General features: G+C 48.8%; 1 protein-coding gene across 19 annotated transcripts in view; it reads left to right on the forward strand.

Moving 5' to 3' along the window:
- Positions 1 to 22,745, forward strand: part of Tcf7l2 (transcription factor 7 like 2) — a 186,505-nt gene that overhangs the window by 104,269 nt on the left and 59,491 nt on the right. Inside the window, exon 6 of one of the 19 annotated variants that reach the window (XM_026389098.2) lies at positions 12,544 to 12,687. The exons of 17 other annotated variants lie outside the window; for them this stretch is intronic. In XM_026389098.2, the coding sequence (XP_026244883.1) occupies positions 12,544 to 12,687 (144 nt within the window). The remainder of the gene's footprint in view (positions 1 to 12,543; positions 12,688 to 22,745) is intronic. One more of the 19 variants, XM_026389109.2, reaches the window with a different exon arrangement.

The raw sequence follows: 22,745 nt of genomic DNA on the forward strand, positions 1-22,745 counted from the left end.
TTCCTTTTACTACCCTTGTTGCTACAAGAAGCCAGAAGATGGAATCCCCCTCCCCGATGCTGGCCCTTTGAGGAGCCCTGTTAGCAGGGGTAGCAGGATGCATGGTGGATTGGACCTAGCACTGGGCGGAGGGCTTCCTTCCTTTTCCCTGGTGCCCGTGTTAGTAGGGAGAGGGTTAAGTGGATGTTCACCCCACGGGCACTTCCTGCTGTGGGGGTGCATTAGGGCAGCTTGGCACTGATGTTTCCTTGGTGCTGACAGCCGTGCCAGGGGAGCTCCAGTCCTTGGCTTTATTCTCGCTGGCTGCCCACTGTCCCTGGCTCACTCACCGGAGGAAGGAGCATCTCACTTTCCCCATCCAGGGCCCCAGGAGTCAAGAACGGAATCAGTGTTGGAAGTGGGCACAGGACCAGACCCTGCTGGTGCCTGGGCTTGAACTGGGCCCAAGACAGCAAGATGGATCGTGAGTGAGCTGGCTGCCACCAAGCTTATTGGCTCACCCTATGGAGATGTCCTGGTCAGCCTGGCACCCCGGGGACCCTGACCACGGGGCTGGGTCACCCCAGTGCAGACCCAACATGTGTGGGTTCCTCTGGGTCAGGGGGTAGACTGGGGCCGAGGACGCTGGAGGAGGTGGAGTCTTCCTCGCAGTCTGTCTTCTTCAGAAACCTTCTCCAGGGAGGACGAGTGTTCAGAGAACCCGCTGTGAATAAACGCGGGGAGTGCTTCCCCGTGACGCTTGCTTCTGCACTGCTGAAGCAGAAGGTACCAACACACATCCTGGCCTTGGGATACCAGAAGTCTTCACTGGGGCCAGAGCAGGTGACTCAGTGCCGCCTGGCTTGGTTCTTGTCTTGGTCTCCTGCTATCTTGTTTCTTGCTTGACTTTTGAGAAGAAAACAGAAAGAACAGTGTGATTCTGTGGGTGCACAATACCAATGCCGCACCAGGGCTGAGACACTGCTGGGGTCTAGGCAGAAACGCCAAGGCCATGCTTCTTGTGGTTTCTTAATAAAGTTCAGGTGTTAAGTACTCTCTGATGGGCCTGGCCCCTGAGCTGGGTAGTGACACTGTTCCTGGCCCCAGGAGTGGAAGCAGCACCCTGGAATGCTGGTGGCCCCGCCACACTTGTATTGAGCAGAGCCAGGTGCTGTTGTGTGAGAGATGGAGGTGTGTGGCAGCCATGACCCCTGTGGCGCCCACCTGGGTGGGTCTGTCTTTCCAGCAGTCCTGCCCACAGATGGGGTTCAGGCTCCCTCCCTGCGTGGATGGAGTGATCTTGGTGGTGGCCCTACAAGGCCAGGTCTTGGTGATCACAAGTGTTTGGGCATTCTTGATGCTACATCTGGAACTGCGTCCCTCCCGTCTGTGTTCGCTTCCCAACCTGTTGGCCTCAGTGTGAGTCACTTTGCCAGACTGCCAGGCCCCGCCGCCCTTCCTTGTGGCCTGGACGACTCCCTGCACAAGTTGCTGGCACGGCGTCTAGAAAACAAACCACACCCAGGGCTGATGATATGTTACAGCCTCTCTCTGCTGGAAAGGAGGCCCTGGGGTCGTGCGCCGGGGTCTGGGGTTTGTCCGCCCCACAGCTGCGGCTGCTTGACCCTCGTGTTCCTCCGTGGCTGATCCGCCTTGCAGCCAGCGGAGGAGCGCTCACCCCTGGCGGTTGGTTGGAGAGGTGGTCAAGCTGACTCACGCACCAAAGGTCAGCGAGACTGCTGGTGCCAGCACCTCTCCTCCTTGGTCACACACAGCACCTTGGATTTTTTTGGTGCCTGATGCAGAACATTTCTGGATTTATGAGCTAGACTTGGGCTCGGTTTATTATCTTGTACTTTGGATTCTTTCTGTAAGGAGATCAGAGATAAAAATAGGAAAGATTGGCCATCTTTATTTCACCAGTCTCCCCTCCTTCCACCAAGGGGGTAGCTGGCATTTTCCTGGAGTGACTGGGGCTGGTCCTGATGAGCATATTCCTAAAGCTGATGGCTTTAAGAGACCTTCACACGCCTGGAACCTGCCCCCCATGCCTGGCTTTAGCCATACCAATCTTACTAGTGCTAATCCTGTTGCTTCCTACCTTGTAACCTATGGTATTAGGGACACTTAGATTTGTGGAGCCTCGTGGAACCTTGGCCTGCTGCTGAAGGCCACACGCTGGTTACTGAGGAGTGGTGGCACCTTGATACCACCTCTCTCGTTTGGGTTTCCTGATCTCCACGGAGGCTTTGGATTTGAATTTGTTGGCTGCTCCTGACTCTGAGTGATCAAGCCAGTGTATGTATCAGCCCATGTCATAAGAAAAACTTTAGATCAGATCCTTAACTTAGTGGTTTTTGACTGGGTGACTTTGTTCCCTGGGAGACATCTGGATTCAGTTTTGGTTGTCACAGCTGGGCAGGGGTGCTACCTCATCTAGTGGGTAGAGGCCAAGGATACTGCTAGGGCAGCCCCCCCCCCCCCACCACCACCACAAAGAAGCATCTATGTGTCAGCAGGGCCGTGGTTGGAAAGCCCTGCCTTAATGTCGGCGTTTATTGAGCAACTGAAAAGAAGACTAGGGTACAGGAAGGAATGTTTTAAAATACGAATGCCAACCCAACCTGCAATTGTACATTTTAACTTGTCTTTTTTTTTTCCCCAAGTTGTCATTTACTTTATGTGTTTAAAAATATCTTAGTAGTTTACTAGAGTATTCAAGAAAACACAAGCAATTAAAACTACATAAACATAGTGATATAAGAGCTGGTAGCATCTCATGCTGTGTTGGTTTGAGATGCAGAGAACAGCTCCCTTGGGCTGGTCCAGCAGCGGGTTTGGATCCTTCTTGGTTAGTAGAAGAGATAATGTGAAGTTATTACTTAGCATTTTTCAAAACCCTACTTTTCCATTTACCTGAGTCTTAAAAAGTGAGAGACCTAAAATCTCCAGGCTTCTCTCCAGAATACTGTTTTTTTTTTTTTTTTTTTTTTTTTTTTTTTTTTTTAAGGTGTAGTTCCAGATTACCTCCTAGGATTCACATTTTGTTTTCTAAATCCTGTTCTTAAAAGGACCTGTCTATTGACAGAACATCATATATTTCATGGCTGTTCCGTGACATTTCTGGGGAAGTAAATGAAAGGTGTAAATTAAGAAAAGCAAGTGTTTGTGGTTCCCACTTTAACCTTCTGTTATGTTAAATGGCTTTGTTGAAGAGGGCTGTCACTGCTCTTGAAAACTTGGGAAAATCCTCAGCAAGCTGTGCCATTAGTTGCCTTTGGGAGCACAGGATGTTTGATGTGAAAATTATATGGACACATCTAATTGGGTGTATTTTCACCCCACCAGATACCAACTGGAGGGGTGACTCTTTCCCTCCCCTGCTTTTTAAGCTAAATTGTTTAACCTGAGTTTTATGCTATTCAGAATTGCAGTCCAGTAATCCAAGTGCCATTTTCAACGTCCTTTGTTTAGGAGCATTGTCTGTTCAACCGACCATATAAATTTGGAGGCATCTGGAAAGAGCTGTCTATCAGTCCCTCCCTGATTTGGTGGACGATAAGACCTATAACCTCCATTCTTCCCCCATAATTTATAGTCTTCTTCCCTGGGTCCTGCAAAAGCCCAGCTGGCCAGTGAAAGAAAACAGGAGCTGTCTGGACCTCCGCTTCCTGTAAAATGGGAATAATAATTCTTGCCCTGACTGGGTCCCAGAGTGTCTGTGTTCATCTCTAGTAAAATGTGCTCAGAGTTAAAACACAGAGCAGCCACTGAGCGATAATTTAATTCTGCCAATTTAAACTTTAGAATAAAAAAAAAAAAACAGTTTATTTAGACACCGTAGAGCTCCCCCATTTCAAGTGTAACATCAAAGTGTTTTTAGTATATTTACAGAGTGGTACAACCAATCGCCACAATGTTCAAATATTTTATTACCCACCCCAAATCTGTTTACTCACACCTGTTCTCCCCTCCCCTTGCCCAGACAGCCAGCAACATTTTCTATAGATTTGCCGATCTGGGCATTCAGCGTCTGTGTGAAGTCATATCATTTGTGGTCCCTCAAAACCCTACTTTTCTTTCACTCGGCAGTGTTTTCAGTGTTCGTTCGTGTTGTGCCGAGGTAACGTCAGTACTTCTTTCTTTCTGTGGCTGAATAGCTTCCATTTTCACCTTTTATTGATGTGTTCATAGTTGATGGCAAGCTTCAGGATTGGAAAAAAATTAAGGTAGTTCATGTTTGTTTTAATTTTCAAAATGATTCCTTCCCTTTCTGGGGGTTAAGTGTTCTTAGGGTGATGGCTGTTGGGGACAAGGCTTTCCACGTCAGTGAGTGGTCCACAAACTTCAAGTCCTCAGGACTCACCCCAGTCTATATAACATTGGAGCCAGATGACTTCAGAGTTTGTGGTCCCTGAAGCACCAAAGGCTTTTAATCAATAGGGACTTCTCTAGTACTTTCTCTGTAGTCAGCTCAGGATTAGAACGTGTCTCTAGTGATTCAGGCATGTATGTATATGGTAGGGGCTGTCTCTGGGCCCCTTTTTCTCCTGCTGCTGATCCTTGAGGCCATCTGACTATGGCCCCCAACAGAGATGTGGTCAGGTGAGTTTATTTGCAGCCTTAGGGAGTCTTGTTTTGTGTTTGGTTTTCTTCTTGGTTACGGTTTAGGCTGTTGTTTTGACCTGTTGTAAATATTAAGAAGCTCAGGTATGTTTACATGTCTACAGATAGGAGGAACATTCCTTTTGTTCGATTTGCCTTGTGGTGGATGTGGCTGAAGGCAGGATCTCTCTGCTCAGGGTGGACCTGGCCTGGCCACCTACTTTCTAATCTGTTCTGATCACTACCCTCCAGGGCTGGTTTTGGCATTAATGTCCTTAAGTACTGAGGGAAAACTTTTGAAGGAAAACAAGAATTTCTAATTCATTGTCTGTGCATGTTAGTTGAAGATGATTTTTCACTTTTCAAAGTAGGGAACTCTCAACAGTCTTGAAGAGAACCCCCCAAAATGCTGGCTATCTCTGGACCATCCAAGTCTGAGAGTATGGGGCCTCTTTTCTCATCAGGGGGCCTGTTCATTTACTGGTGGTAAAAAGTGGGAGACACTGGGTCCGACCCTTCCAGGTCACAGGTGCTGTCTCTGATGCCTTCTGTACCTGATGCCCATGCACCACACACATACCTGGCTTTTACTAATAAAGGTATAAATGTCTGGCTTAGAAGGAGATAGCCCAAGGCCTTGGTTATAATTTTTCCCAGATGGGCTGGGGATGTGGCTCAAGCGGTAGCGCGCTCACCTCGCATGCGTGCGGCCCGGGTTCGATCCTCAGCACCACATACCAACAAAGATGTTGTGTCCGCCGAGAACTAGAAAATAAATATTAAAAATTCTCTCTCTCTCTCTCTCTCTCTCTCTCTCTCTCTCTCTCTCTCTCCCTCTCTCCCTCTCTCCCTCTCCCCCTCTCTCTCCTCTCTCACTCTCTCTTTAAAAAATAAAAAAAATAAAAAAAAAATTTTTCCCAGATCTCATATCCCTTGTGCCATGATTCCTATTTCTCCTTTTAAGCTGGGAAACACCAAATACCATACTTCCGAGAGAACTAATTACAAAGCCACAGTCTCAAGCTGAGTCTGTCCTAAGTCATGAAACTCTATCTTGTACCACACCACCACAGCCCAGGCGAGAGCCACTGTGGCTGCCCCTGGCAGTGGCTCATTCACACATGGTCAAGTGACTGCCCAGTGGTCGATTTGGCCATCGTGTGATTCTGGGTGTCTTTCTCCCTACCCCCACCCCCTTTGGCAGGCCTGGGGATTGAACCCACCAGGGCCTTGCACCTGCTGAGCAAGTGTTCTGCGCCCAGGGTCAGAAGGTGTTGTTTGAAGGCAGGGATGTTGGTGATCGGGCTGGAAGTCCTCTTGAAATTTTCTTGTATGCCCACTTTCTGAATAGCATGGTGTCAAGATCTGTACTGTCTATGGGAATCCATTTTGTTTTTGAGTATTTACATCTTTATATCCTAATAATGTGATTTCTCCATACATAACATCTTGAGAAAATCTTTTTTTTTCCTAAAAAAAAAAAACCATTTCAATTTAATACATTTTTATGTAATTAGTGTCTGTGGTGTGTCTCAACTAAAATGGGTTGTTTTCATAAACACCTGAGAAGGTTTAAATAACATTTTCTCATAAATTAGCCCTTGTTTGCACAATTATTCAGTTATTGCACCATGAAGACCCTCTGGAGTTTGATGCTGTCAGGAAACATATTAGCAGAAAATAGTATGTTATTATCTAATGCTAATAATTGGTTAGTAGAATTGAGAAAAGAGGACATGTAATTGGGGTTCCCGTGGCTAACAAGATGTGAATTATGAACACATTTCCAGGAGAAATTCCAGGCTAGTTCTAGAAACCTGCTATTTGCATTTTAAAACACCGGATTCTCAGCGAGAGGGAGCAGGGTGCTGGTTTCTCGAGCAAAGCAATCTCAATATCCTGAGCAGTCCCCGAGCTTCCCCGTGCACCTCAGTGTTTTGAGCACCTCACACCTCTATTTTAGGCTGTGGTCTATAGGAAGTATGTTGGTTTTCAAAGAGAGGATTGCCTAGAGGACATCACAGATCCTATAGACCCCTCTGTCCCCCCTGGCCCCAGGTGCTGCCCAGCTGTTCATGGCATGCAACATGGGCCACATTCTTGCCTGGGACCAGTGTTGGCCTCACTGGCTGGCCTCGCAGAACTTTCTGCAGCCTGTGGTGCTTAACGCCAGCGCCTGCTCCGCGCTCTCCCATCCTAGGACGGGCATGGCATTGGTGCTGGAGTGGAGGCATCGGCCCTGTTCTTTCCACGTCCTTGATGGGCCTGGGTTTTCCTGAGCTCGCTGGCAGTTTGCTCATCTGGAGAGATTACTGTGTTAAGGACAGGACTCTTGATTCTTCTCTGTGAAAGCCGAGGCTGTGAATGTGTAGGGAGAAGCTTCGCTTTATCTGCTCGAGGTCACACGGAACCATGACATCCCAACAGTATGATTTCTCCATACACAACCTCCGGAGAGAACCGAGGGGGACATGCCGGTGTCAGCCGGTGTACAGGTGTGCCAGAATCAGGAATGCCTCCCGAGGACTTCCGTTGGTGTCCAGCCACGCCTGATAGAACTTCATTCATTATTTTTTGCACGCCTTGGCTAACATCCCAGGTCGGATGACCTTACGGTTAACCCCTTCACCTTTTGTCCTTGGCCTTCATGTTCCGAGCTAACTTAGTGTTGATGGCAGCTACAAAAGTGAAGGCATCTTCTTTGCTTGGTATTGCTCCAGTACCTTCCTCCTCCACCTCCTCCTCTTGACTTTCTCCCAAAGTCTTTCACAAAAACTATTTTGTTCCCTCCTTACCTTCATTACGAACAGAGTGTATCTTGTTTCCAGCTTCTCAGTGCTTGTTAGGTAGAATTTTTTTCCCACCCAAGGTGTCAGGGTGGGGAGAAGTTATCAAAACTTTTGAAAAGATGAAAACTACCATTCATGATGCCTTGCTTGTAAAATTTTAAAAATTTTGATGGTGTGGAGCTTCCCTTGCCAAATAAATATTTATTACTTGTGTCACCTTTTCTCCTTAAATATCATGTGCTTCGGTAAATAAACTCCCTTATCATATAATGGTCATGCCCAGGTGGTGGGGGGCGGTGCACATTGCTTCTGAATGTTCAGGCTTGAGGACCCGCTGTTCCTCTCATGCCAGTGAGCTCAGGAAACCTGCTCTTCTGTTTGCTGCAGCAGCTGGTAGAACAGGAGCCTGCGGGAGGTGGGCAGCCCCCGAGGTGTATAGCAGCCAGCTGCCTTGGGTGGTGGGACGAGGCTAAGCTGGGGGCATATGGTAGTTAGTGTGGGTGGCAGTGACAGGAGGCCCCACATCTGTGTCTGTGCTGAGGTTGGAGGGGTGCAGAGTGCTTCTAAGGGGAACATACCTTAGGACTTAGAATTAGTACCAATTATGTCCATTCTGTTTTGCCTTCTCTTTTGGGTCTGGGTCTCCTCCTCTCCAAGGCCAGGTTCTCAAGAGCCAAGGGAGACGTCATCTCTGTATCCCCTGAGAGCAGCGATGGTGATTCCTTGCTAGCTCATGCCAGCTCCAGCCAGGGTGGTTGAGTGACCTGGGTACAGGAAGAGGAAGCGGCTGCATGTGACCTGGACATGTGCTGTTCTGGCTTCACATGCTTGCACACTCTCATACCAGGTCATTTTCTTGTGCTCACATTTAAAAAAACAACAAAAAAATGGTGTCCTGATTTGGGGGAACACTGGGCCTGTTGCTAATGGTGCTCACAGTGGCTTGTCTGCAGCCCCGGGTGCAGTTCCTCTGCCTCTGCTGTAAGTTGTTAGACAACATGTTTCAATGTAATTAGTCCCCATCAAAGTTACCTCGCCTTTGGAGGTGAGAATTATCGATGGTGCCAGAAGCCACAGCAGCCTGACCCACCAAGACCTTAACCCTCTACAAGGTGGTACTTGTGGGGGTGTTGTTTGTTTTTTTTTTGAATGACTACTATTGCTTGTTTGTTTTTTAGTGCCCTTATTTGTGCAAAGATTTGTATATAAAGTAAATAATTACAGGTTTTATCCTCTGACCGGTTAAAATTGCCTTTTACTAGTTTTTGCTTTTTTAACTACCATGGTGCTTGCCAGGGCCTTTCATTCAAATGGAGTCCTGATTCCTCCAAAGATGCGGCATTTTAAAAAGAAAACTCTTCCATGGTGCGCACAATCCCTGAATTCTTGTTTTGTAATATCAAGGCTTTAGTTTCCATCGGTTCTAGCTGTATGGACCTGGATGTGTCCTTTTACACCTAGACTTAAGGAGATTAGGGTTAGGGGAATGAGGTTGGGGTGGATGTGGTACATACCTGTAATCTTGGTGATTTGGGGGGCCGAGAGGCAGGAGTATCACAAGTTCAAGACCAGCCTCAGCAACTTAGGAAATCCTGTCTCATAATAAAAAAATAAAAAGGGCTGGGGATGTAGCTTAGTGGTAAAGTGCCCCTTGGTTCAATTCCCAGTACAAAAAACAACCCCCCCCCCAAAAAAAAAGACAAAAAGAATTAAGTGATTTCTAAGATTCATTCCATTTTAAAATTCTGATTTCGGAATTTTTATGCATCATCTTTTCCCTCTGCTTTAGATGAGAGAACACACAACCAACCCAAAGTATGTGTCGGGTTTCTCCAGAGATAGAGCAACAGGGTGGATGGGTGGCTATGCCAAAAGGGGCCTAACCTGAGGGATAGGCTTGCCCAGCTGTGCAGGCTGAGAAGTCCCAGGATCTGAGAACTAGGAGAGCTGGGGAGAGAGATGGCGTCTCAGTCAGGAAGAAACTGACGTTCCCCTCCATTATGGCGTCAACCTTGAAAGTCTCTTCTTGGGCCTTCAATTGATTGGATGGGGCCATCCACATAGGGAGGCCAGTCTGCTTTACTCAGCTCATTCAAGTGTTAAACTCATCCAAAACACCCTCCCAGTAACATACGCATTAAGGACCCTCTTTGTTTTTGTTGTTGGGACTGAACCTAGAGCCACAACCTCAGCCCTTTATATTTACTTAGTTTTATTTTGAGACTAAGTCTCTAAGTTGCTCAGAGCCTCACTAAGTTGCTGAGGCTGGCTTTGAACTTGGAATCCTTCTGCCTCAGCCTCCCTAGTCTCTGGGATTACAGGTGTGCACCACTGCTCCCGGCTGCACCTACTTTTTGAACTAGGGCAAGTGCTGCCAGTTCTTTGATAGCTTTCAGGGTAGTTCCAGCAGATCTGTGGATGCCAAGTCCCTCTCCCCCATTTCTGGAGCCTGGTCGCAAGGTACATTCATTCGTCACCAAGTACCAAATATCTGCTGCAGTCCTGCCATTGTGCCCGGAGCAGGACCCCTGTGGCCTTCCTTCTCTGGAACATCTCCAGTGTTTTCCACGTTACCACTTGGCTCACAGATGGCCAGTCAGACGAAGGTGACTGGACTGTTTACTCCTAATTCTTCTATCTCCAAACCCATATCAAACTAGTCTGAGAAAATAAGTGTGTTGATCCATAACTGGGAGGTAGGAGGTAGGAGACCTGTCAGGCATGACCAGGCCCAGGGCCTTCTGTACCAGGACCACTTTCTACCAGCTCTTGGCTCTGCTGTCCTCCACGTTGGCTTCATTGCATAGAGGTTTGCTCAAGTCCAGAGAGATCTTATCTCCCGCCATGTCTGTGACCTTGATTCTGGACTAGTGCCTTTGATAAGAGGCTGCAGTGTGCCACCTGTCCTTGGATCAAGTTAGCTGCTCTACAGCTAGAGCTGGGGGAGATGTCTACACCCACCTCAGCCTAGGAGTCAGGGTGGGGACTTCTAAATAATGAGGAATTTCCAGAATAGTTATGAATGGCTGCTGAGAAGACTCGGACGTGAAACTGTCAATCTTCAGAATCTCATGTACAATTTCATGTTCTTCAGAGGAGACTTAGTTATGGCTCTCATGGTGTAAAATGATTTTATATTCATGTATACATTCAAATAGTTTATATAAGACCTTTTATACACCCTGAAGTTTAATGTTTCTTAAGACTTTGCGTTCTGCAGTAGGATTAGAAATGAATAATTACAGATATCAAAATATAGAGAAAAGCAGGGTAGGCCCATTAGAGAAGATGGGGATAAGGCAAATCCTCCAAGTTCAAAGCTGGTAGGGTTACTGATTGTGACTTAAAAATTGGGCTCCAAGGTTCCCAGGTTCCTAGATAAGAGTATCTAGGTCTCTACTGTGGCATGCGTACATGCCCATTTCCTCATAAGGCACAGGTCCTAGTGAGAGTGCAGGAAGTAGCTTGGGATGGTCAAGATGAGGAGGTCCCTGCGATCCTTGCACTTATCCTTGGAAGCCGTTCTTTACTCCCCCAGCATTGTGTTAGAACACAGAGCAGGTAGGCAAAGATTGAACCCTGGTGTTCCTGCTTCCTTCTAGAAACAGTAGGAGGGAAAATCATGTTGCCTTGAAGGTGAGTCACTGCTGTGACTAGGCGGAGTGGGATCACCCCTGTCATAAAGTGGGCTGGTCCCTACACGGACTCATGACTCAAGTCTGGGTACCAGTGAGTGCTGTGCAGAGAGGCGGGCGGGGGTCTGTGCGTCCCAGATGGGGGTGGGAGCCCACGGGGCAGGGCGCCTGCTCCCTCTGGTGCTCAGCTGCAGCCTGGCCCTGAGAGGTCCAGTTCTCAGGCAGAGCAGCCCCTTCCCATTTGGGAAGCTCAGTTTGCCTATGGATGGTTTTAATTCACCTGGAAAAACTCAAGGCACACTGGAAACTGTTCCAGAATTGTGCCTGCTATTTTAGAGATCTGTCCTTTGTTTTCTTTGATTCCCTATCTTCCAGAATCATCTGTACCCACCACATTCATTCTGATAGTGAATATCAGAGCACGGAAGTTGTTAAGCATTGTACTCCACCTTATATTCTTAGTCTTGAATTATTATTATTATTGAGAATTAAGGAGGGTGAAAAAAAATTGTTGATGGGATTTTCCTTCATGTAAAAATCATAAAAAGCATAAAAGAGAAGGCATATATCTTTTATGAAGAGCATCCAGGGCATAGACATTGGCTTCTTAAAAAAGAAAATTAGAATGCTATTTCTTGTTTGTGAAGTAGCCCTACTCGGGCCCCAGGTTGTTCTTTGCACCCCTAAATCATACCCCTGAATTCTCTGCCCTGCCTATGCAATCAACATCTGCAAAGCAGACGGGTGCACATAGCTGTCATACCTGAGTTGACTGAAACATGGTCCTCGTGCACCCTCTGCCATTTACTAGCTCTGTGACCTTGGGCATGCTCCTTAGCGTCTCTGAGTCAGTTTCCCCCTCTGTAAGATGGGCACCACACTCCTCTCTGGAAGAGTGGCTGAGGACTGATGGAAAGAGAATAAACAGCTTCCGTGGAGGCTCTAGGTAGAGGAGGCAGGACAGCACGTGGAGGTGCCTGGGCTGGTCTCCAATGGGTGGAAATTTGAGGACTCCAGGCACGGGTGCCTGATCTTGTGAGGGGTCCAGGGATGGTGGTGCCGTTGCTTCTTTCCAGAGACTAAGAGTCTGGCGGAAGAATAGGTGTTAAAATAGACAAGATTCCCAAACAGAGTGTCGAATGCAGCCATTTGTAAATTACTGTGTTTGGGGGGGCAGAAATATCAGCCTATCACATAGTTCAGACTAACAGAAGAATCGGGAAGGTAAGTTAATGGGGCTGTGGCCGGGAGGCTCCCTGAGGCCCCGGAGGGAGTGGCCCTGTCTGTCGGGTGGGAGGGCTGGGGACGGTGGGAAGGCTGCATGGAGGAGGTCGCATTGGTCCTCGGTGGGACCTCCGTCCGAAGGGCAGGGAGGTGGAAGAGTTTTGGGTTCACGCTGGGAACGATCGCCCTGGTCATTAGGAGCTTCTAGAGAATCATGGGTAGGGTAGGCAGTCAGGCTGGGGCTGTGCCGCGGGGACCGCGTCCCCTCCCTCCCTCCCGAGCCTTACTCTGTTCCCCTTTCTTCCTGGCAGCAGAGCCCCCTCCCTTGCTGCACTCAGGGACATGACTGTCAGCACTTCTACCCCCCCTCAGACTTCACTGTCAGCACTCAAGTCTTCAGGGACATGAAAAGGAGCCACTCCTTACAAAAGGTTGGGGAGCCCTGGTGTTTGGAGGTACGTCTGGGAGCAGAATGACGGTATGAGATGAGCCAGCTCTGCAATGAAACTGCCCATCCAGAGTTCACCTGCACTAGGGCAGGGCCATCCCTCCGCCACCGGCCCGGGCCACTGTCATGTCAGGTGCCACGATGTCTGGTGTGCTGTCTGCTACAGGGATGTTGTCCCGTAAAAAGGCCGGTTTACAAGGGCGGGGTGAGGGGGGTGCCACCGCGAGCTCAGGGTGCCTGCCTGCTCCGTAAAGGCACGTGACAGGACTCAGCGTCCCCGAGGGCTTTGGGAGTGATGAGCGCACTGTCCCCTGAAACCTGGCCCCCGGGAAGGAATTTCCTGGGCTCCTCACGGCTGCCAGGAGAAGGAAGCTCTCACCTGAGCGTTGCCTCTGTTATTAGTGATGTAGAAATTATAGATTTCCTTTTAAAATTCAGGGTGCTGAGAAATGCTCACTCCTCCGCAAGGATTCCTACTGGAGGCGGATGTGAATGGCGCTTCTCACAGATGTTGCTCTCCAAGGACAGGAAGCATTGTGAATTTCCTTTAAATAATTCAATACAGTGTCAATACCCCACACTGTTCTGTGCTTGGGAGTGACAGTTCTCTTCAAATTAGTAGTCCCAAAGAAAAGAACATCTAGAACATGCTTTTATCTTCAGGAAAGCAAAAGTCAATGCAGATAAAAAAATTTAAAGTAACCCTGAAACAGCAAATGACTTAGTACTAATGTTAGTTTTTCTTTTAAAGAAAAGTGAATATTCATGAGCCAATTAGTGAACTGTCTATCCTTTAAAAACAGTTATTGTGGGCTGTGGATACAGCTCAGTTGGTAGAGTGCTCGCCTCTTACACACAAGGCCCTGGGTTCTAATCCCCAGCACCACACACACACACATACACACACACACACACACACACACACACACACACAAGTAAAAACAGTTATTATATCCCTACTCAGTGCCGAGTGCTGTGCTATGTGTTAAGGCTGCTGGGACAGTCATTGTGCTTTCTCCGGCAGGTAGTGTGCATATGTCTTACCTTCAGAGAGAGGTGTGCAGTCAGTTGTCTTAAGAGCTTGCTGTAGTTGGAGTCTTAAGTATTCAAGAGAACTTCAAAGCATGAAAAAAGCAAAGAAAATGTAAACATCCATGCTCTTACTTATCATCTATTGATAATCTATTGATATTTGGGTGCATTTTTCCCCTTATCATTTCATGTGCGTAAACTTTAAAAACTCTAAAAGTAGGATTGTAACTTAATAGTGTTGCCGTTTTATCCTCATCTGGTTGCCATGGCACTGAGAACGCTTTTCTGATACCAGAATGGGTATCAATTCTGGTCAGTAACTCTATGCATTGGTGTCCTGTGGAAACCCTTTGTTCTAAACCTTCCCTGATCCCTCCAGATGGGATGACAGGGTACTGTCTCACCTCTGCCCTGCCCTTGGACCATGCCTGTGCCCTGCTGACCCTGGGTACATGTACATATTCAGCCCTTGTGCAGTAGCCGTGGTCAGTGGACGGCTTTTCTTGGACGGCCTGCCCCTGGTCAGCCTTTAGTGAGCATTGACAGCTGAGGCTATGGCTCTCCCTCCACCAGGACCTGGCAAGTGGTCACTCATTAATCTTTGGTCAGAGTTAGGAGGTAGATAAAGGAGAACCAGGCGCCCATGTCGAGTTTGAGGAAACCGAAACAGAAAGCCTGCTTTCTTCCTTATAACTCCAGATCTGCAGGGGCCGATTAGATCCCTGGCGCCAGTGGCCATGAGCATTTATCAGTCTTGTCCTTGGAACAGAGAAACATCTCCCAGGCAGGTGCCAGAACACCACGTTTCCAGGATTAGGTCTAGATCCATGGAACTGTGAGTAGGCCAGGCACAGAAGTCACGCACAGACCCGACCAGCTTGGCCAAGGTACCGGACTGCTCCGTGCCTCAGTTTCCCCCCTTCATGGGCTGCACATAAAGTGGGTGCTTGGGGACAGAGCCAGTGTGGACCATCAGGGTTCTCAGGGAATCCCACACATGGGGTGGGCGATCGCCTGTGTGTTTCTGTCCATATGGTTTCCAGGGGATTCAGATCTAGCATTCCTAGTACTTGCTACTTGGGGGATTTTGCTGGAGTGTGAAATTCCCAGTCTGAAGCATGAGTGGGCTGGAAGAGGCTCTGGGGAAGCCACATGGGATTGGCGCTCAGGAGAACCGGGTGTGAGCCCAGTGTCTGCTGCCTCTGCGGCAAGGAGCTTGCTTCGCAATGCAGTGCCCTGTGTGTAAGAGGGGTGGCAGTGGCATCCCAGCCAGGCCTGCTCTACCCGGTACCTCAGCCAGGCTCTCCTAGAAACTGTTCATAACCTGACAACGGCCCCAGGAAGGGGAGGCTCTGTAATTATTCCTTTTGCAAACAAGATAACTGAGCCACAGAGGGATTAAGCAACTTGCCTAAGATCACACAGTCAGAGAATGCAGACCATAAAATGCTGTTAATGAAAGACCATGGCTGTTGTCCATGGTCCAGGGCCTTCCCCTCAGCCAGCCATCCTGCACTTGCTAATGGAGAATACCTTTGTCCTCTTTGGCACCTGACCCCCTTGGGAGCTGGGGGAGAACTTTTGATTTGGGATATCCAAGTTTGTAGTTTCCAATCTCACGCTGGGAGATACCTTGTGCCCCATCCCTGTTTGAAACTCCTTGTCCCTTGTCCCTCTTTCTTTGTAGTTCAGCTTGGTCCTAACCCTTCAGCAGGTTATGGACTAGTCTAGTAAATATGACTAAGAAAGTCAACACCCACCTGGGCAGGCATGAGTCACCTCTTTTTAGTTAGCTATTCATGTACATTTTAAAGCTAGCCACACAAAGTCATTGCATTGGGGCTATTAACGTGCTGAATAGTGACAATAATAGGGTGTGACCCATGGCATAGCTACATTCAGATAAGAAAGAAAATGTTTTTTTCCTGTAATTGCTTAGTCAATACCATTTCCACTGAAATACTTGCAAACAAACTTTTAAAAAGTTCTTTGTCCAGCCCTTCCCTTATTCCCTGCTTCCTTCCTCTTTGGGGGTTCTGTGAACTTTTCCTGAGCAGGGGCTGGGGATTAGCAAGATGGTACCCTGCCCCTTTGGATTTTTTGGTTGTTGCCGTCGACCTGCCCCTTTGCCAGTGTTGGGGAGGGGTGTGTGTGTGCGTGCAAACAGGACATGTGGGCATGTTCAGAAGGGGGCGCATTATTGCTGCTACTTGCTCATTAACCGCTCAGCCTATAAATTGAAGGGGAAAAAGAGACTTCTGCTAAATTTGCAAAGCTAGTCACATAGACAGGGAGTTAACCAGTTTGGTGAGAGGAAATGAAACTTTTCTTAGGTTTATTAGACCACATCCTATAAATCTGTGGCTTATTATATGTCTGATTTCTAAAAAGCATGGTATTATGGCCAGAGTTTTATTTTTGCTTGTTAGTCATTTGAAACAAATATAGATATTACTTCATTTCCTGGTTACTTTATTTCTCAGTACATGTTATGTATGGAAAATCTGGATTTACACAACATAGTGCACAATAAAGGAAGTTTTTGCTAATGTGTAAATCCCTGCATTATGGCTCTGGGTTAGCCAGGGTTCCACCAAGTTAAAACTTTCAGCTTGTCTCCCCCCCAGTAGAGAAGTCGGGTGAGCACAGCAAGAGCACCTGTGAAGGGCAGAGCCATAGGTTGGCTCCTGTAGTGTACTTGTTTTCCATCTCTCTCTAACAGAAACACGTTCCCCGGTAAACCAGGAGGACTCTTCCTGAAGCTTCAGTGGTTGTCCACTCTAGAATTGGTCACCCCTTAAGGCGCTTGGCCCTTGCCCCAAAGCAAACAGACCATCCTCCACGTTCTGCTGTCACAGTGTTGTGGCCAGAGGGTGTGAGTTGGAAATAGGGAAGACAGTGTGCTCTGGAACGTTCTATCATACTCTCATGATGTATGTGGCCAGGGCTTCCTTGGGTCGTTCTGTGAAAAAGTGGACCAGCAAAACTCCCCCTCCCCTGCGCTCATTGTGGGGGACAGCCAGCGGGACATTCTCTGTTTGCAAAGCTTCCTGTAAGTTTAAGTGAGCGCGTGGGTTCTCTCCAGCTGCTCCAGTGGTGTAAGTGTCCTACAGGACCCAGCTGTGTGCTTCCAAGGCCTCAGTGAGTTCACGTTCCCCGTGACTGGGGAGCACCCCGTAGTTCCACCCGACTTATCAGGCACGGACCAGACAGGGAGGGGATCCGAGGCCTGTTTCTGTGTTTGCCATTCCGTGGACTGAAGAGAGGCCCCTGTGAGTGCTGGTCGCCTCGCTCCGTGCACTAGGTCGGAGATGCAGTGTGCAGAGGGGTCTTCTGAGCACTGTTGGAGGGAGATGGCGATGCTGTCCTGCCCCGAGTGCCGGCCTGGTGGGCCCACCCAGAACCTGCCACGGGCGGTATCCTTGGCTCTTATCTCAGCCCTGTCCATTTTCCCCATTCTTTGTGAGTCACAGATTTTTCTTTGCATCCATGTGACAAAGGTCATCAGGAGAGAAGCCTTAGGCCTTAGGCCTCTGGTGTGTGGCATGTTGTCATTCACACAACCTACTGTTTTGCATCCTCCCCTTTTGTAAATCCCATAAGGTGACAGGTTGGCTTTTAGTAAATTGGCCTTACGACTCTCCCCAGTCAGGCCCCCAACATGAAGATGTGAGGTCAGGACCTGGGGCCGGTGTGTGCTTTCCACGGTGGCTCTCATGCCGTCCTGTCGGTTGGCCTCTCTGGTGTGGCAGCTCTGGGCAGTCCTGATCTATTACTGATCCCTTCAATCATGTCAGAGAGGTTGGTATTCAGGATTTGGAAACGGGGAACCATGTCTCAGCCCAGACTCTGGTATCTAGTGAATTCATTTTTATTAAGGGCAGTTGTCATTCTTACATGAGCAATGCAATGTGGAGGTCCTAGTCTTCAATCTTTCCTCATCCGTGTGTCCTGTGAACCTTAACGGCATCAACTAGTGCTCGTTTAGCAGGAGACTCTACAGGGAGATACATCCCCTTTCATGCTTTATCGATACGTCCCAGTTTTTCCTGTCATTTATTACTCTGAAAGGCTATTTCAAACCTGTTTTTCTTCCCCCCAGTTTAGGAAGCATGGTGGTGGAATACAGTCCCCACGATGGCCGTCCTTCCTCATCAACGTCTGATCCTCTGTACTTGGGCTGACAATGAGGAAAGAGGTGACCTCTGGACAGCCACACAATTTTAACTTCTCAGAACCTTCTGGTGCGGGGTGTGCTCCTCTGAGTGCCCCTCTGCCCCTGGCCAGGCCACTCTGAGTGAGCTCAGGTCAGCCTCGGTGGCCAGAGCCGTAGGAGACCAGAGCGGTTCCTGGGAAGGTCTACATTAGGCCCCTTTGTGCTCAGAGAGAAAGTTTCTGTTTCGGAAAAGCTAGTTCCTTTCAGAACCTTGGGTGGGGACAAGGAAGGAACAAAGGACACCAGAGAAAGAAGAAATGAGAGTCAAGGGGAGTGGGAAGAACTCTGGGGTAACTGAAGGACACATGGTTAGCCCGCTGTTTTCATTTCCCAAGCCCCTGGTCACCCGGCCTGTCAAGCTTCTCTGGCCTCCCCCATGGCCACCCTGTCCTTGGTGGCAGCCGCTTAGGAGTTGGTGTGAGATGGCACTAGATTGAACTTGATCTACTGGATGGGTCCAGCGGGACTATGGAGGCTCTCGGTCAGTACTGCTCGGCCCTGCTCCTGCCCCTTGGGTTTCTGGTAGGCCCCTGTTTTGTCTGGTGCCAGGGTGACAGGTGAGAAGTCCTCCTTTCCCCTGGAAAATTAGAAAGCCCTCAAGTAGAAAGTGGAAGAAACTTGTAACCACTCAGAGGGACGTCCAGGTCATTGGTTGTCACAGCCCTGTCTGTTGGACAAGTTTCTTTGCTGTTGCCAGTTTCACAAAAACCCATGAGAAAGGTGTGCCGAGGCGAGAGGGAGGCTGGCGGGAGGGGAGGTGCGTCATCTCCTGCTCTGCCTCTTGGTGTGGACCGTGGTGTCTGCCATGGGCTTTGGCCCACACTGCGTATGGATGTGTTTGTGTCGAAGAGGACACCAGTTTCTCTTGGGCTGTGTCCTGCTTAAGACAGCAAAATACACTCACACTAGGTTCAGTGGCTCTTGGATTGGCGTCTGCAGCTGTGTGCTTGTTGGATTTACACTCATTACGTACACTCATTTACGGTTTGAGGTCAAGGTTTCTTTTGAGAGGTGGGATTTTTAAAAAAATATCATTTTAAGATATACCTTACAGTAAAAGTGACTTTTTCTTTTGCTTTACATTTCTATGAATTTTCACAGGTGTTTGTGTAACTATCTCCTGCGCCATACGCAGCGCATAGAACAGCGACACCTCCCTGCACTCTGCTGTTTGGGCTGCCAGCTAGTCAGTTGTGGACAATTCTTGCTGGGATTTTCCATGCCTCATTCTGAGCTGTTCTTACCTCTATGCCTGGAATGCTCAGGGCCACCTTGTGGAGTTCGGAGAATTAAACCTCATTCTGCAATTAGCTTTGCTGATGGTGGCCAACTAAAAACATAATTAGTGAAGGTGATATGTGATTGCTGACCCCAGAGGCCGCAAGGGACGTGAAATGTGTTTTGGAGCACTCTGCTTTGAATTATCTAGATTATTCTTCAGAGATGCAGGGCAGGTCACCCGGGTTTGGGCATGGTGGCTACAACGAAGATGGAATGCAATCTGTAGATTTTGTTGACCCAGCTTGGTTCTCCCAGGCTGTCGTCACTTGTCCCATCACTTAGATGAAACCAGGAGTTTGGAGATTAGGGGCACTGGAGTCGCTCTCCCAATCCTGGTGCATTCCATCCCCGCCCAGACTCTGGAACAAGCTGGCACGTGCTTGGGAGGCCAGAGTCTCCCTTTCCTGTCCTGTTGATCAGAACTTGGGCCTTGCTAGAGAAAAGGGAAATGCAGGAATGTATGTTTGGGGGAGGATCCTCTTGTCATCCTCTTGGGAAATGATGAGAGGTGACCTGCAAGGTCCCCAGCTCAGAGTGTCACGCTCAAGTGAACTGAAGAGGATGCTTCTGCCATGCGTTTTGCTGTTCAAGGTAACAGCAGTCACACACATGTAAATTCTTGTGCAATCTAATCCCTGTCTTGGTAATTGGTTGGAGACCTGCCATTGCAGCCAGTTGAGAAGTTAAGAGCAGTGACCCAGGCAGAGATTGTGGGGGTGGGGAGTGGTAGGGGAGGGGAGCAGAGGTGGCCTCCAGATCACAGTGGCAGCTCTTCTGCTTGCTTGGTGGCATCTAAATCACTAGGAAGCAGGAGAAAGCATTCTCACCCAGCTTTCCCACCTGGGCCCCGGGGCCTGCCTCGCCCTTGCTGGGCTGAGGGAATCTGGCATGTGGTTCAGGGAGAGCATCCCTGGTGACCTGGAGGAGGGACAGTTGATGATAGGAAACGGCCGTTGTCTGGCAACAGGTTTCTGTTGGGGGGTGTCCTCCCAGTGGGCGAAGAATGGCTCTCATTTAAACACACACACACAAACACACACACACACACACACACACACACACACACACACACTAAATGAAGCTTCCCAAGCCCGGCCACCTAGCAGGACAGAGCTGCCCAGCAGTGGCCTTCTCCCCGTACGCAGAGCAGGTGTGACTGTGGGGTCTTGATTCTTTCAGAGGCGCCTCTAGAAGGCAGAATGCAAAATGATCAGCTCCACTCCGAACACATTCGCCATTTGTCTGATTGACATCGAAAACGTGATATCATTTCTACAAACACCCGCATGAGAAGGTGTTTTTTTGTTTTTGTTTTCTTTCTTATTTTGGTGACAGATTGCATGTTAGGGCACTAAAAGATGAAAGCACTAAATATTTGCTTTAGAAAAACACAGTGAAAGATTCTCTCATCCTACCAGCTGAAAACTGATGGGCTTAGAATTCCATTAACAAAAAAGACTGTCTGCAGTTGGAGTTATCGCCACCCTCAGGGCGTGATTAGCAAGGTGGGTAGCAAATGAGGGTTGGTCAGTAGAGGGGTACTGGATATTTTTTTTTTTTTTAAATGTGATTTGGAATGGAGCCATGGAGTCGCCGTGGAAGTGTCCAGAGAAAGTCCTGCATTCTCTGAGACTTTTAAATGACACTGTCAATGGGTGTTCTTTCTCTCCATTTTGGTATTTCCCCCTTTCAGAATCGGTGATGAAGTCATAGATCTTGGGAGTCCTTTTTTTGAAAGGAAATATCTTCCCCCATGGAAAGTCAGTTACGGCTGGGGTCTGCCCAAGGGGACAGTTGGGAGCAGGGGATCTGCACGCCAGGCGTTCAGCCTCAGTTTCACAGCTGCTGAGTGACAACTTATGGAGCCAGCTCAGGCCTGAGTGTTCCATCTGCAAATTCGGGAAATTACTGTACCTGCCTTCATTTATCAGGAGCACCTACAGCAGATGGAGTTCTGCAAACTGGCTGGCATCTGGACCTTTAATTCACCTCAGCAGGAGGAGAGAAACCTGAACCCTGTGCTGGTGGCTGTGGTCAGGTTTAATGTTAATAGTGCCCTCCCTCCGTCTATTAAAACCCCTGGCTCTGAGGTCCCAGCTACTTGGGAGGCTGAGGCAGGAGGATCACTTGAGCCCCAAAGTTTGAGGACACCTGGACAATACATGGAGACCTTGTCTCTTTAAAACAAAACAACCCAGTCTGTTACCCCTCAGCTGCTGGGTGAAGCTTGTCATTAGTTCTCTTATTTCACCCTAGAGCTCCACCACGGGGAACCACGGATTATTCTAATTCTTCTTCTTCTTTTTCTGGGAGTGGGGGGGTACCGGGGATTGAACCCAGGGCCACTCAAGCACTGAGCCACATCCCCAGCCCTATTTTGAGACAGGGTCTCACTGAGTTGCTTAGTGCCTCGCCATTGCTGAGGCTGGCTTTCAACTCACCATCCTCCTGTCTCAGCCTCCCGAGCCGCTGGGATCACAGGTGTGTGCCACCGTGCGCGGATATTCTAATTATTCTTATAAAAAAGAAAGTAGCTAATGTTTACCGAGTGTTTACTGTGTACCAGGCTTGACTTCAAGAGGTTTTTGTCTTATCTGATAGCACCTATTTTCAGAGAGGGAAAGCATGGCTGGCCTCCTCCCTCCCTTCCTTCTCTGTCCTTGGCTCCATTGAGAGCAGTTGTTGGGACCAGGTTGTGCAGCCTGGGGCTCTCAATGTCTTCCAAAGCCAGAGACACCCCCCCTCTCCCTGCTTGTTGTGCCACCCTGCGCTTGGGGGCATGTGAGTGGCCCAGCCATGGGAGACGCTCTGCGCACACGTGGGCTGCAGACCTCGGGTTCAGGATCACTGGGGTGGGGGGGGCGTCCTGGTTACCGGAAGTTGTGGCTTCTGCGTCTCTCGGCAGTTGGCAATGTTGAGCTTTGTTTTGTTTTGTGTGTGTGGTTTTGTTTTTTAAATAATTAGAAACAGTTCAACTCTTGTTACCACCCACAGCAAAAATCGCTTGGATCCCACAAATTACGAAAGAAAAAAAAAAATTGGGCCACTTGGTAGAACCACGAAAACTTAGAACTCAGAGCCCAGAGTCCACTTTGAGGGGCAGAGCTCCTGTGCGCAGATGCCTGGGACCCTCGACTCGCACTTCTCTCTTTGCCCAGATTCAGAACCAACCCATGTTCGGGGCAGTTGCCAGTGAAGGGGGTGGGGGTTGCCGTGCCCAAGACGGCTATGGGGAGAGCCGTGCATTTTTTTGTACTTATTAATGGATGTCTCTTGTGCGAGTGGGTGTGCATACTGAGAGGATGAGGGTGTATTTGCAGTGTGTGGTCCTGGAGGGTGCATTCTGCGGCCCATGGTGGTGGCTCAGTGAGGAGGAGAGGGAGGGGGAGGGAGGGGGAGGGCAGGGGAGGCAGAGGCCTGGCGGTGCCGCAGTCATTCCCATTGTGTGGATTGAATCACTGAGGCAGGAGCAAGCCCGGTCTCTTTTGACCTGGGGGCTGGGTCTTGGTTTCCTAGGGCTGTGCTCGGATGCCCAA

Source organism: Urocitellus parryii, chromosome 5 (assembly GCF_045843805.1).
Source record: "Urocitellus parryii isolate mUroPar1 chromosome 5, mUroPar1.hap1, whole genome shotgun sequence".
Taxonomy (NCBI): domain Eukaryota; kingdom Metazoa; phylum Chordata; class Mammalia; order Rodentia; family Sciuridae; genus Urocitellus; species Urocitellus parryii.